The 14,127-nt window shown below is 55.6% G+C and overlaps 1 protein-coding gene across 2 annotated transcripts; it reads left to right on the top strand.

Moving 5' to 3' along the window:
• The first annotated feature begins 3,524 nt into the window (after window positions 1–3,524).
• SCN1B (sodium voltage-gated channel beta subunit 1) lies at window positions 3,525–14,126 on the top strand. Of its 2 annotated transcripts, none has more exons than XM_025366755.1 (6): window positions 3,525–3,928; window positions 5,607–5,773; window positions 6,598–6,838; window positions 12,800–12,941; window positions 13,313–13,384; window positions 13,475–14,126. In XM_025366755.1, the coding sequence occupies exons 1-5, from the start codon at window positions 3,889–3,891 to the stop codon at window positions 13,377–13,379; spliced, it is 657 nt and encodes a 218-aa protein (XP_025222540.1). In that variant the 5' UTR covers window positions 3,525–3,888; the 3' UTR covers window positions 13,380–13,384; window positions 13,475–14,126. The 2 variants fall into 2 exon arrangements, with proteins under 2 accessions (XP_025222540.1, XP_025222541.1); XM_025366756.1 differs by lacking the exon at window positions 3,525–3,928 and adding an exon at window positions 4,294–4,858.
• The last annotated feature ends 1 nt before the right edge of the window (window position 14,127 follows it).

Raw genomic sequence — 14,127 nt, 5'->3', positions numbered from 1 at the left:
AGGTCTGGGGCAGGGCTGGGATTCTGCCTTTATAATGAGTTCCCAGGGGATGCTCATGGTGCCATCCCAGACCACACTTTGTTTTTTTGTTTGTTTAAGTTCGGGTTTCTCTGTCGCCCAGGCTGGAGTGCAGTGGCACAAACATGGCTCACAGCAACCTCGACTTCCTGTGCTCAAGCCATCCTCTCACCTCAGCCTTCTGAGTAGCTGAGACTACAGGTGTAAGCCACCATGGCCGGCTAATTTTTTATTTCTTTTTGGAGATGGGATCTGACTATGTTGCTCAGGCGAGTCTCGAACTCCTGGCCTCAAGTGATCCCTCCTGACTCAGCTTCCCAAAGTGTTGGGATTACAGGCGTGAGCCATCATGCCCAGCCCCAGACCACACTTTGAGAACCGCTGTTACAGGTTCAAGGAGTTCATAAATGTGGCTACTTATAACAGGGCCTGGCACAGATGGAATGGAGTAAGTATTCAATAAATGTTACACTTATTGCATAAAAATAGAGGGAAAAAAGTAACTTGTGTAGTGAGTACCAAGTACGTACGTACTGAGCTCTGTGCCAAGATCTGATGTTCATTTTATTCTCACAGTGACTCCATGAGGTGGAGACAAAGATGTACACGCCTGAGGCTACCCAGCAGGGAGGCAGACTCCACGCCTGACCCCTGGGGTCTCCACATTTAGATGCAAGGTCCTAACCCCCTCAGGACCCTACCACAGCCCATTCAGGCTGAGGGTTTGTTGGATCCCTGTTTTACAGATGAGGAAATGAGCTTGGAGGCAAAGTCCCTGGTCCAGATAGAACCCAGGTCTACCTCACTGAAACCTTGTCCTGGTTCTAGAGTGAGTGTATGGGGTAAAGAGACACCTTTGGCATGTCACACCTCTGGCTATAAGAATCATCCTAACTGATGGCTTGGGGCAGGGGACTGGGGGAGGGATTGGAGAGTGGATCAGGAGTGGCATAGGAGGCAGAGCCAGCCCCTCTTACCCTCTAGCTGTGTGATCATGGCAAGGTACCCATGCTGAGCCTCAGTCTTCTGTATCTGTAACATGGGTATAATAATATCACCTATAGGAAGAATTAAATGAGCTAATGTTAGTAAAGTGCTTAGAATGCTTAGAACAGCACCAAGCCCATACATAGTAGGTGCTCACTGAACATAGCTTATAGGGCTGTGAGGTGCCTCCTGTCCAGTGCTGAGGCCTGTCCTCCCTGTGCCTTCACCTACCATCCCCCACCAGTGGAAGGGCCCGGAACAGCAAGAGGGTTATTCTCTGCAGGGGAATTTCACAGCTCAGGAGGCGCTGGCATAAAAGTCTAGACCACAGAGGTATCGGGTGTCCCTGGCTCCCTGCCCCTCTGCCATGGTCCTGCCCCGCACCCTAGCTCCTCTTGTCTGGCAGGGCTGGGCCAGGGGGATTCTGAGACCTTACCCCACCCAGAATTGGAGGCTGGGACCTAGGTAGTGACCCTTCAGCTGAGAGTCTCACTCCCACCCTGGTCCTGACAGACCAGAACTCCCACCTCCATTTTCTCCATTTGGCAGAACCTACTGGTAGGACAGGCCACTTACCACTGCTGGGGCAGGATTCCACATCCATCCTAGGCCAGCTACATGACTGTGGGCAAGGGAGCGGCCCTCTCATCCTCAGTTTCTTCATCTGTAAAATGGGCATAATAGAACTCACTGAAGATTTGGGGCAGTAGAAGTGGGTTCAGCAAATCCCAAGGGCTTAGTGAACATTGACTTTCATTTATTTGTTTGACAAATATTGATTGAGTACCTGCAATGTGCCAGGAACAGTTCAAGGTGCAAGAGACATGGTGGTACACAAGACAGTGTCCTCACCTGGGGGATTTTTTACAATTTATTTTTATTTTTTATTTTTTAGACAGAGTCTCACTCTGTCGCCAGGCTGGAGGGCAGTGGCGTGATCTCGGCTCACTGCAACCTCCACCTCCTGGGTTCAAGCAATTCTCCTGCCTCAGCTTCCCGAGTAGCTGGGATTACAGGCACACGCCACCACGCCCAGCTAATTTTTGTATTTTTAGTAGAGATGGGGTTTCACCATGTTGGCCAGGATGGTCTCGATCTCTTGACCTCATGATCCGCCCACCTCAGCCTCCCAGCATGCTGTCATTACACGCCTGAGCTACCACACCTGGCCTTTTTTTTTTTTTTTTTTTTTTTTTGAGAGGGAGTTTCGCTCTTGTCCAGGGATTACAGGTGCCCACCACCACTCCCGGCTAATTTTTTGGTATTTTTAGTAGAGATGGGGTTTCACCATTTTGGTCAGGCTGGTCCCGAACTCCTGCTCTCAGGTGATCTTCCCCGCCCCCCCGCCCTTGGCCTCCCAAAGTGCTGGGAAGGCGACGGGTGGCTCATACCTGTAATCCCAGCATTTGGGAGGCTGATACGGACGGATCACCCGAGGGCAGGCGTTCCAGACGAGCCTGACCAACATGGTGAAACCCTGTCTCTACTAAAAAATAAAAAAAGTAGCCAGGCATGATGGTTCGCGCCTGTACTCCCAGCTGCTCCGGAGGTTGTGGCAGGAGAATCTCTTGAACGCGGGAGGCAGAGGTTGCAGTGAGCCGAGATCAGGCCACTGTACTTCATCCTGGGCGACAGAGCCAGACCCTGTCTAAGAAAAAAAACAAAAACAAAATGTCAGGTAGTGAGGCTGCTATGAAAAACATTCAACAAGAGTAAAGGAGGTCAAGTTAGGAGCGGGGGAGGCAGTTTGCCCTGAAGCGACACAAGACCTAACGAAGGTGACATTGGAGCCATGGAGGCGGAGGGAGAGTGGCGGGGCAGCAGGAAGAGCAGGGGTAGAGGGGAGGGCAGGGGCCAAGGTCCCGAGGCAGGAATGGGTTCCCTGTGTTGGGAACAGCAGGAGGGCCTGAACAGCCAGAGTGGAGTGGGAGGAAAGAGGGGTAGAAGGTGACATCAGGGACATAAAGGGGTGCAGGGGATTGAAGGGGTCATCCTCCTGAAACAGCACCTCCAGACCCCCGGGGCTGCTTCTGCCCAGGGTGCCCCGCCTGCTTGGGTGAGGTCTGGATTGTAGCTGTAGTCTTAGCTTGACGGCCCCCACCTTCCTCTAATGCCTATTTGGGGGTCCCTGCACAGTGACCCTCAGGCCTGGATATCAGGGCTCTGAGGGGAGATCACTCGGAGGTTCGCTTCCTTGAACTCCTGAGGATGACCTCCATGATTTGAAATCGGAAACCCGGCCCCCAAACTGCGCTCCAAGTCCTCTTGTGACTCTGGGGGTGACCTTTCCAGACTCCCTGGGAAGGTGGCGGGGTGGTCCTCAGAGCCCCAGCGGAGTCGGAGACACCCGGACCATCCGCCGCGTTCCCAGAAGTCGCTGTCCCTGCGCCACCCGGAGAGGCCCGTGCAGCGGCCGCTTCCCGGGCCGCTGCGGCAAAGGCTGGGCGACCGCGCCCTCCCCCCGCGGTGATTCATCCCGCCCCCTCCCTCTCCTCCCTCCTCCCTCCCTAGGCCGCCGCCGCCGTCGCTGCAGTGCGCAGGAGACCGCGGTCCGCGCCCGAGCGCGCCCGAGCCGAAGCGGGACCTGGGTCGGTGCACCTAGCGGATGTGCCCGGCTGTGCGCGCCAGCGCAGCAGCCCGAGCAGCGGCCGCCGCCCGCGCGGCGGGGATGCCCGGACGCCGGGCCCCGGGGCTGGGCCCCCGGCGGTAACCGGAGCGGGGGGGGCCGCGCCCCCCCTCTTCCCCCCTCGCCGGTCCCAGAGCCGCAGCTGCTGCGCCCGCGCGCTCCCGGGGACATTCTAACCGCCGCCGGGTCCCGCCGCCTCTCGCCCGGCTATTAATACCGGCGGCCCGGGAGGGGGGCGCAGCACGCGCCGCGCAGCCATGGGGAGGCTGCTGGCCTTAGTGGTCGGCGCGGCACTGGGTGAGTGCACAGGGGGCGCGCGCGGCCGGGGGCACCGCGGGGTCGCTTGGTGGGGCGGCGGGAGTGGCGCTCGGGACTCGGGGCAGCCGCGCGAGGGCCGCCCCCGGCCCAACCCCGGGCCCCGCCAAGTCAGCTTCAGAAGTTGTGCGCGCGGGAGCCGGGCTTGGGGAGGGCGGTGGAGGTGCGGGTGGGCTCCAGCGGGCGGGGGCCGGGCTGGCACAGCCTCGCGGCTGCAGGCGCCCAGCCGGGGGCGAGAAAACGCGGAGTCAGCTGCTCCCGTAGCCCCGCAGGCTGCAATGTGACACCCACAGCCGCGGGAGGGGGGTGGGGGGAAGGCGGCGCCCGGAGACTGGGACAGGAAAGACGGAGGGACAGGGAGAGATGGAGACGGGAGGAAGGGGGCGAGAGACAGAGAAGGACTCAGAGCGCACCTGAGTGGTCCGCTGGGAGGCTGGGGACGTGGGGGTCAAGGGGGAGACGGAGACAGAGAGAGGGATATTGGAGACAGAGAGAGAGAAAGAAAAAGAAAGAGAGTTAAGAGACTGAGCGCGATGGAGAAAGGGAAACTTGAGAGAGGCAGAAGGAGATGGAGAGAAGAGAGAGGGAGATGGGGGTGCCCGTGAACACCGGGAGAGAATCTGGCATGGAGTTTTAAAAGGGATAGACGTGGAAAGGTGGAAAGGGATTAGGAGAGGTCTCCTTCTGAGCCCAGAGAGTGGACACAAAGTGGAGGGACCTTCAGAGAGACCCCTGAGAGGGACAAAGATGGGAGGGACTGAGACAGAGGCCCTCAGGGAGTCTGAAAGGGACCGCAGTAGGGGCGGATGGATGAGAAGTCCTGAGGATCAGGAGACAAGGACAGCACAGGGCTGCAGCAGAAGAGACACCGCGTTAGCTACAGAGTGCTGGGAGGCAGGAAGGAGGTGCCAGGTAAGAGAGTGAAGGAATTCTAAGACTGGAATTCCATGGGGTGCAAAGGCCCTGGGGCAGGAGAGAGCTCAGGAAAGCTTTGAGTAGTGGATGAGGTTGGGGTGGGAAGAGCTCTAGAGGCGAGGACCCTGGGGAAGAGGGGATGGTGGAAGCAGGAGAGGCTGGGGAGGGGATGGCTCACACAGGGGCTTGTGGGGCTGGGAAGAGGGGTTGAGTGTGGATCAGCCCCAATTCCAGTGCCCACCTCCCCACAATCCCCCACCCCCAGACCTTCTTTTCTCCCAACCCATTTCTCCTGGAGCTAGCTGGTTTTGCAATTTAATGGTGAAAACGACTGCCACCTTGAACTTCTAACTTAGCTGGAAGTGTCATTCTACCACCTAGGTGCTTGGGTTCCTCCAGCAAGGGACTTTCTGAGGGAGGGGCACTCGGGTAGCAAGAAGTCTGAGTTACTGGCAACGATGACAGTCCCTATGGGGCCTCCCATGTAAAAGGCCCTACCTAATGTATGAAAATGGGCCCAGCCAATGCTGGAAGCAGAGGACCATTTCTTTCAACAAGAGAGAGGGAAACTGAGACCCAGAGACGAATGACTTGCTGAGGTCACACAGTGAGTGACAGGGCTTAGCCTGGCATCCAGTCTCGTCTGCTGGTAATCATTGAGGGGGGAACAGATGGTTTGTGAGGGGTCTGGCATTGCTTAGGGCAATGGGTGCCTCTGCCTGACCTGAGCCTGCTGTCCCCACAGTGTCCTCAGCCTGGGGGGGCTGCGTGGAGGTGGACTCGGAGACCGAGGCCGTGTATGGGATGACCTTCAAAATTCTTTGCATCTCCTGCAAGCGCCGCAGCGAGACCACCGCTGAGACCTTCACCGAGTGGACCTTCCGCCAGAAGGGCACTGAGGAGTTTGTCAAGGTGTGCGGGTGCCGGGCACGGGTGTGGGATGGCGGGAATCCGCGTGTGGGAGGCAGTGGGGCTGGATCTCAGGGAGGGGGCTTGTTTGTTTGTTTTAATAATATGCTGTGATTGCTGACCTGGATTCAGATTCTGGCTCTGCCAGTGGCCTGCTGGTGACCTTGGCCAAATCAGTGAGCCTCTCTGAAAGTCAGTTTCCTCCTCAGTAAAGATGGGGTGGCAGTGGTCTCTAGCCCATAGGTTTGCGTGAGGACCGAATGCATTGACGCACCTGGCACATGGTTGGCACGAAATAAATGTCAATGGACTTATTTGGCACCAGCAAACAATGTCTCGGATAGTCATTACAGAGGGAAGACAGAACTTTTTTCTTTTTTTTTTTAACCTCCTTTGAAATACGTGTGTATTTTGCATTACATATGGGAGAGGGAACCATAAACTTCAATGACGTGCTGGAGAACTGGGGTCTCCAGCTGCGGGGATCAGACTGCCCTGTCCCTGCTGGAGGAGTGTATCTGGTGGCTGGGAAAGAACTGCAGAGAATGATGGCCTAGAGGCCAGATGGGGCTTGAGAGGATGACTGAGGAACGTGTGTGTGCACATGTGCATCTCGGTTGGAGGCAAAAGCGGGGTCTGGATGACTCCAGGCATGATCCTAGCCCCCGCCCCCCCACCCCTGTGCCCTCTCTGCCTGAGGTCAAGGCGTCTGAGCCCATCTATGTACCATCTGTGTCTGTGGGTGTCACGGCAGGGGAGAGAATCAGGGTCAGGTGAGGGAAGAGAGGCCCAGGCAGCGACACCTTCCCCTCCCTGGCTACCCCTAGATCCTGCGCTATGAGAATGAGGTGTTGCAGCTGGAGGAGGACGAGCGCTTCGAGGGCCGCGTGGTGTGGAACGGCAGCCGGGGCACCAAGGACCTGCAGGATCTGTCTATCTTCATCACCAACGTCACCTACAACCACTCGGGCGACTACGAGTGCCACGTCTACCGCCTGCTCTTCTTCGAAAACTACGAGCACAACACCAGCGTTGTCAAGAAGATCCACATTGAGGTAGTAGACAAAGGTGAGTTGGGCGCTGCCTGCCCCTTTGCCGTCACCCACCGGCGAGCCAGATGGAGGGACAGATGGCAGGTAGCGGACAGGACAGGCTGGCTCTGTGCCTGGCCAGCCATCCGCCCACAGCAGCGGGCTGGGGGAAGAGGGGAGCAGCCTCTCCCGCCCACTCCAGCTCTGGCCTCTGTTTCCCTCCAGCCCACGGAGAGGTCAAAGCATGCATCTCCCCCACAGATGCTCCGGGTACAGAACCCAGCTCTGTCACCTGTGCTGCATGATCTCTGGCAGGTGCCTTCTGTCTCTGAGCCAAAGGGTTGTCCTGGGCTCGCCCAGGATAATAATCTGATGTGTTTCTCGGGGTGTAGTTTGAGCCATTATTCCATCACGGGCGTCATGAGGATTGAGCAACTGCAGGCACATGCCCGGCTTCCAGCAGAGCCTTGCACGTGGTGGTGAGGGTGGCGGTTCTTACTGTTTGAGTAACTCAGCCCTGCTGCCCTCTGTCGTGATGAGACAAGAGAGCGTGCCACCTAGAGCAGAGTTCCGCACACCCCTCTGCACTCCTGCCACAGGGGAGCCGCGCTGGCCTGCAGAGTCTCACTCAACACCTCTGAGGCGGGCCCAGGGGTCCTTTCTAAAACTCTCAGGTGAGGCAGTGTGGGGCCACAGGTGTGGGGCCCACCCTCTGAGCAGCAAGGATCTACAGCGCTTTCGGATGCCTCATCATTTTGCCTTAGCCGCCCTGGACCCCTTGTTTGAGGGAGGTCCACCCCTTCTCTGAACCATCTTCTGCTCAGCATCAATTGCAATTGTCCAGGGCCCTGTGGCCACTGGCTTAGAGGCAGGGAGATAGCCCAGGTTTGAACCAGCTACAAGCCGTGGCAAGAAGGTCCTTGGCACACACATCCTCACGGGCAACATGCACTGCTTGTCTTTTCTGTGAGATGGATGCCAGCCTCAGTGCCTTACAAGGAGTTCCTTAGTGAATCCTCTCCCCACCCTTGGGATAGGGGCTCTTCCTATCCCCATTTTACAGATGAGAAAACCACGGCTCAGGGAGGGAAAGTTATGTGGCCAAAGTCATGTGATTGGGAGCTGGACTTGAACCCAGAGGAGCTTGGGTGACTGTGTTTCCGTTCTTGGCATGATTCACTGTACTCTGTGATCAGCCAGAGCCTGTGGGTTTCTTTTTATAATGAGCATTTTTACGTTTATTGTCAAAGCGGTGTAGCCAAATGCAATTCAGCAGGCATGTCTGAGCCATTCTGGTGTTCGTCATGCTGCTGGGGGGTGGGGGTCAGCCGCAGACGTGGACGATGGAGCCCCGCCCGCGGAGTTGCTGTGACAAAGACGCCCCTGGTACTGGGGCTTTACAAAACCTGTTATTGCTCTTGCAAATCTGTAGAGGTGAGATGGGAGAGGGTGGGAGGCCCCAGGGCACTGTTCAGCCACCTAGGTGCTTTCCATCTTGTTATTGGCAATTGGCCAGGGTGTTGTGTCCTCTGTACACCATGACCCAGTAGAGCCTCTCTTTTTTTTTTTTTTTAATTTACATTTTTATTTTTTGATACAGAGTTTTGCTCTTGGTGCCCAGGCTGGAGTGCAATGGTGTGATCTCGGCTCACTGCAACCTCCACCTCCCGGGTTCAAGTGATTCTCCTGCTTTGGCCTCCTGAGTAGCTGGGATTACAGGCATGCGCCACCACGCCCAGCGAATTTTTGTATTTTTAGTAGATATGGGGTTTCCCCACATTGGCCAGGCTGGTCTCGAACTCCTGATCTTAGGTGATGATCCACCTGCCTTGGCCTCCCAAAGTGCTGGGATTACAGGCCTGAGCCTCTCTTTTTTAGGATTGTCCACTGTTATCACACTACATCCCAGAGCCCGTATTTTTACCAGCATTTACCGTTGTATGCAGTTCCTTATGTTGGCCCTGCAGAGTTTGTTTTCTGCACTATCCACCCAGTTCTAGTGTTTTTTACTCACCATATGTAGTATTGCCTTTTAAACATCACCCACTATATTATAGTATTTTATATTACCCACTATAGTATATTTTATATTACACAATATATTATACTCATAATATTGCCAAACACAGCAGTTTTTTGTTTTTTGTTAAAGAGAGACCAAGTCTCACTCTGTTGCCCAGGCTGGGATACTGTGGCATAATCATAGCCCACTGCAGCCTCAAACTCCCCAAATCCAGCGATCCTCCTGCTTGAGCCTCCCAAGTAGCTGGGACTACAGGTGTGAGTCACTATGCCCAGCTCTCTCTCTCTCTATATATATGTCTTTTTTTTGTAGAGACTGGATCTTGCTATGTTGCCCAGGATGGTCTTGAACTCCTGGCCTCAAACAATCTTCCCTCCTTAGCCGCCGTTAAGTGCTGGGATTACAGGAGTGAGCCTCCACACCTGGCCTGCAGTATTTTTATTATAATCCATCATGCTAGAGTATTTTTAACATTCCCCACCATGGTGGGTATTTTTATTATCCACCATGCTATGCTATAGTATTTTATTTTATTTTTATTTTATTTTATTTTTTTTTTTTTTTTGAGACGGAGTCTCGCTCTGTCACCCAGGCTGGAGTGCAGTGGCCGGATCTCAGCTCACTGCAAGCTCCGTCTCCCGGGTTTACGCTATTCTCCTGCCTCAGCCTCCGGAGTAGCTGGGACTACAGGCGCCCGCCACCTCGCCCGGCTAGTTTTTTGTATTTTTTAGTAGAGACGGGGTTTCATCGTGTTAGCCAGGATGGTCTCGATCTCCTGACCTCATGATCCACCCGCCTCGGCCTCCCAAAGTGCTGGGATTACAGGCTTGAGCCACCGCGCCCGGCTATAGTATTTTAAAAATCAATCCTATTGTAGCATTTAAAAATATTCCATTCTATACTATACTATATTCATCATCACCCCGATACTACAGTATTTTTAACATGACTCACTGTGCTACTGTATTTTTTCATTACCCACAATACCACAATATTACTGTATTTGTTAGCACTGCCTGCCATTCCTTATTATTATTATTTTTGTGAGGGAGTCTCGCTCTGTCACCCAGGCAGGCTGCAGTGCAGTGGCACAATCTCGGCTCACCGCACCTCCCGGGCTCAAGCGATTCTCCTGCCTCAGCCTCCCAAGTAGGTGGGATTACAGGTGCACTCCACCATGCCCAGCTAATTTTTGTACTTGTAGTAGAGACGGGGTTTTACCATGTTGGCCAGGCTGGTCTCGAACTCCTGACCTCAGGTGATCACCCGCCTCAGCCTCCCAAAGTGCTGTGATTACAGGTGTGAGCTACCGTGCCCGGCCTATTATTATTATTTTGAGTCAGAGTCTCACTCTGTCGCCTAGGCTGGAGTGCCGTGGCACGATCTTGGCTCATTGCAGCCTTCACCTCTCGGGTTCAAGCGATTCTCCTGCCTCAGCCTCCGAAGTAGCTGGGATTACGGGTGCATGCCACCATGCCTGGCTAATTCTTTTTTAGTTTTAGTACAGATGGGGTTTCGCTATGTAGACCAGGCTGGTCTTGAACTCCTGGCCTCCATTGATTCACCCACCTTGGCCTCCCAAAATGCTGGGATGACACATGGGAGCCACCACACTGACCTTTTTATTATTTTTATCCACCATCTCGCTGCAGTTTCAGTATTGCCTATCAACCTCTATTGCCTCCTGGTAATGACCCCTGAGGAACGAGCCATGTCATTTCCATAGGAGGAGGCGACGGGTCATGGTGGTGAGAACTTCACTGACCTGGAAGAAGTGAAGAAGATGCTGGGAAGCTGCTGGGGGCTGCCCACCGGTGGTAGGAGCAGGCAGATGGGGACCCATGGGGGCAGGAATCCTATTTTGGATCCATACAACATGAGTGGAAAATGCCTTGAGGCGCAGCAGCGTCTGAGGCGGGTGAGAAATCCGGCCTGCAGAGTCGCGGCTGGCCTTCAGCTCTGCGGGCTGCCTGTGAGATGCCATGTTACCTAAACCCATTTGGGCACTGAGTTCCAGGAGCGGGGGCATGAATTCCGATGATGGGGCTTTATCCGGTGTGCATCCAGCTCAGAGTGGTTCCTGAGGCCAGCCACTGTGGGCAGCCAGGATGCGCTTGTCCTTGAGGTTTTCCGAGGCATCAGGGAGATGGCTGGATAAAGAATTTAGCACAGAGCTTGACTGACAGCAGGTGCCCACTACATGAGACACACTAATAATGTCTGTGGAGGCCGGGTGCAGTGGCTCATGCCTGTCATCCCAGCACTTTGGTGGGAAGATTTCTTGAGGCCAGGAGTTCAAGACCAGCCTGAGGAATACAGCGAGACCTCATCTCTACCAAAAAAAAAAAAAAGAAAAAAAAGGAAAAAATTCACGGAGCCTGGTGGTGCACACTTGTAGTCCCCACTGCTCAGGAGGCTGAGGCAGGAGATTGCTTGAGCTCAGGAGTTCCAGGCTGCAGTGAGCTATGACTGCATCACTGCGCTCCAGCCTGGGCAATAGAGCAAGACCCTGTCTCTTATAAAAATAAAGAAGTCTGTTGAAAAGAATGAATGAAGGAAGGAAGGAAGGAATGAGAAGGAAACCCTGTCCCAGCTCCTCCCACAGGGAAGCTGGGGCAGGCAGGGGGAGCATCCAGCCCCACTCCCTCCCTCACTCTGGCCCAGAAAGCACTGGTGCCATCTGCACAGGGTGGAGCCACAGAAAGTGCCCCACTCGCAGCAGAGGGAGGCCATTTGAGGACAGCAGGGAAAATGGGATCTCAGCCATCCAGGAGGGGGCCAGAGATGTGGGATGGACACCTAGGAAATCCAGCTGAGGACACCAGAGTGGCCTTTGACTCTGGTCCCCTGGCTGAACGCGTTCCCTTTACAGTTTAAATTTAGGCTCAAGGAGAAGCTGGCAATTGGCGGGGCCAGTGCTGTAGAGAGAATGTAGAGTTTCCGGAAAATAGCCAGCACTTCAGCAGTGCTGACTATGTGCCCATCCAAGCATGTTACGAATGTTAACTCATTTCCTCTCCCAGCAACCCTGTGAGAGGGTCTGCGTATTCCCACCTCCATTTTACAGAGGCTCAGAGAGGTGCAGTCCTTTGCCTGAGGTCACACAGCTAGTAAGAGGCAGAGCTGGGATTTGAACCCTGGCAGTCTGGCCCCAGAGCCCTGGCTGTTAACCATTAGGCTTTACTGCCCCAGTTATAATAATAATAACATTCATAAAAGTGAACCTTCATTGAATGCTATTTATAGATCAAGCACTATTCTAATGATTTTAAAGCATATTTAATTCTCACAGCACTCTGATGAAGGAAGTATTAATTCTACAATTGAAGAAACAGGCGGCTGGGCGCGGTGGCTCAAGCCTGTAATCCCAGCACTTTGGGAGGCCGAGACGGGTGGATCATGAGGTCAGGAGATCGAGACCATCCTGGCTAACCCGGTGAAACCCCGTCTCTACTAAAAAATACAAAAAACTAGCCGGGCGAGGTGGTGGGCACCTGTAGTCCCAGCTACTCGGGAGGCTGAGGCAGGAGAATGGCGTAAACCCGGGAGGCGGAGCTTGCAGTGAGCTGAGATCCGGCCACTGCACTCCAGCCTGGGCGACAGAGCGAGACTCCGTCACAAAAAAAAAAAAAGAAACAGAGGCCCAGAGACACTGAGTCACTTGCCCAAGGTCACACGGCTGGCCAGTGGCAGAGCCAGCCTTTGAACCTGAGCCTTCTGGTTGCAGAGCTACGGCTTTTAGGCACTGTGCTGAGGGCCTCTGGAATGACACAGATGTGCCCTCGAGTTACACAGGGAGGCAGGTTGAGGGTGACGCCCACCAGGCCCACCCAAGGCTGGGCATTAATAATCACAGTGCATACACCAGGCCCAGGGAGGTCGAGCCACTTGCCCAAGCTCACACAGCAAGCTCACAGCACACTCAGGCTGTCATGCAGTCTGGGCTACCCCTTTAACCCTGCCTGGCCCCTGCAGCCAACAGAGACATGGCATCCATCGTGTCTGAGATCATGATGTATGTGCTCATCGTCGTGTTGACCATATGGCTCGTGGCAGAGATGGTTTACTGCTACAAGAAGATCGCTGCCGCCACGGAGACTGCTGCACAAGAGAACGCGTGAGTGGGGTGGCTGCGAGGAGTGAGGGCACACAGGGCAGCTTCGCACTTGCCAGAGAGGAACACCCGGAGCCGGGCGGGGAGGAGGCAGTGGAGAGGCCCAGGGCGCCATCTCTCAGCACCACCCAGAGGGGAGCGCTCCCTGTCAGACATGGGATAGGGGTGTCAGACCCAGTCCCTTCCTCCCTCAAACCCAGGAGCCCAGGCTCCCAGCCAGATTCCTCAGAGACCCTGAGGAGTCCAGCCGTAGCCCCCTCCTCTAACTAAGGAGCCCTGTGTACTTGGGGTGGAGCCCGCTACCTTCCCCCATCCCCTGGGGGTTGGGTCGGTCTGATAATGGGGTCACTGTATACCTGGCCTTTCCCCCACAGCTCGGAATACCTGGCCATCACCTCCGAAAGCAAAGAGAACTGCACGGGCGTCCAGGTGGCCGAATAGCCCCGGTAAGGCGGATGGGCGGGCAGAGGAGAAGGGGATTGGGAGGGGCCAAAGTCCCCCAGGTCCCTAATTCCCCCTCTCTTGCTCACCTTCAGGCCCTGGGCCCCGCCTCAAGGAAGAGCCAGCCCTAATGGGGACTCTCCAGGCACCGCCTGCGCCCAGTGTGGGGGTGGCCACTCCTGGGCCCGGGAAAGCCTGAGTCCTGCCGACGGAGCCGCTGGGGTGGGAGGGGCAGGGGGATTGGCTCGCACCCCCGCCTTGGCCTCCTCCAGCTCCTGCCCCGCCGGCCGCGCACCGCCATGCATGATGGGTAAAGCAATACTGCCGCTGCCCCCACCCTGCTTCTGCTGCCTGTTTGGGGAGGGGGGCGGTGAGGTGGGGGCAGCGGCCCCGCACCCCTCCTCCTTGCTGATTTGCACACATTGGCCGCTTCAGACATGCACTTCTGGGGCCAGCCCCTCCCCGCCTCCTCCCTGCCCGGCGGCAGGGATCGCGATGATGGGCTGGAGCAGTCTGGGGCAGGGGGTTCTGGGACCCACTCCGACTCCCCTTCCCCGGCATCATTTCCTCTCCCGCTTCCTCCGGCTGGACCTGGGGTCCCCCCTCCCTGTAATGCACTCCTGCCCCGGCCCAACCTCGCCCTCTCTCACCAGCCTTGAACTGTGGCCACCTAGAAAGGGGCCCTTTCAGCCTCGTCTCTCTTTACAGAAGTAGTTTTGTTCATGAAATAAAGACTCTTGGACTTGAT

This window comes from Theropithecus gelada, chromosome 19 (assembly GCF_003255815.1).
Source record: "Theropithecus gelada isolate Dixy chromosome 19, Tgel_1.0, whole genome shotgun sequence".
Lineage (NCBI taxonomy): Eukaryota > Metazoa > Chordata > Mammalia > Primates > Cercopithecidae > Theropithecus > Theropithecus gelada.
This window is presented reverse-complemented; position numbering and strand designations above follow the sequence as displayed.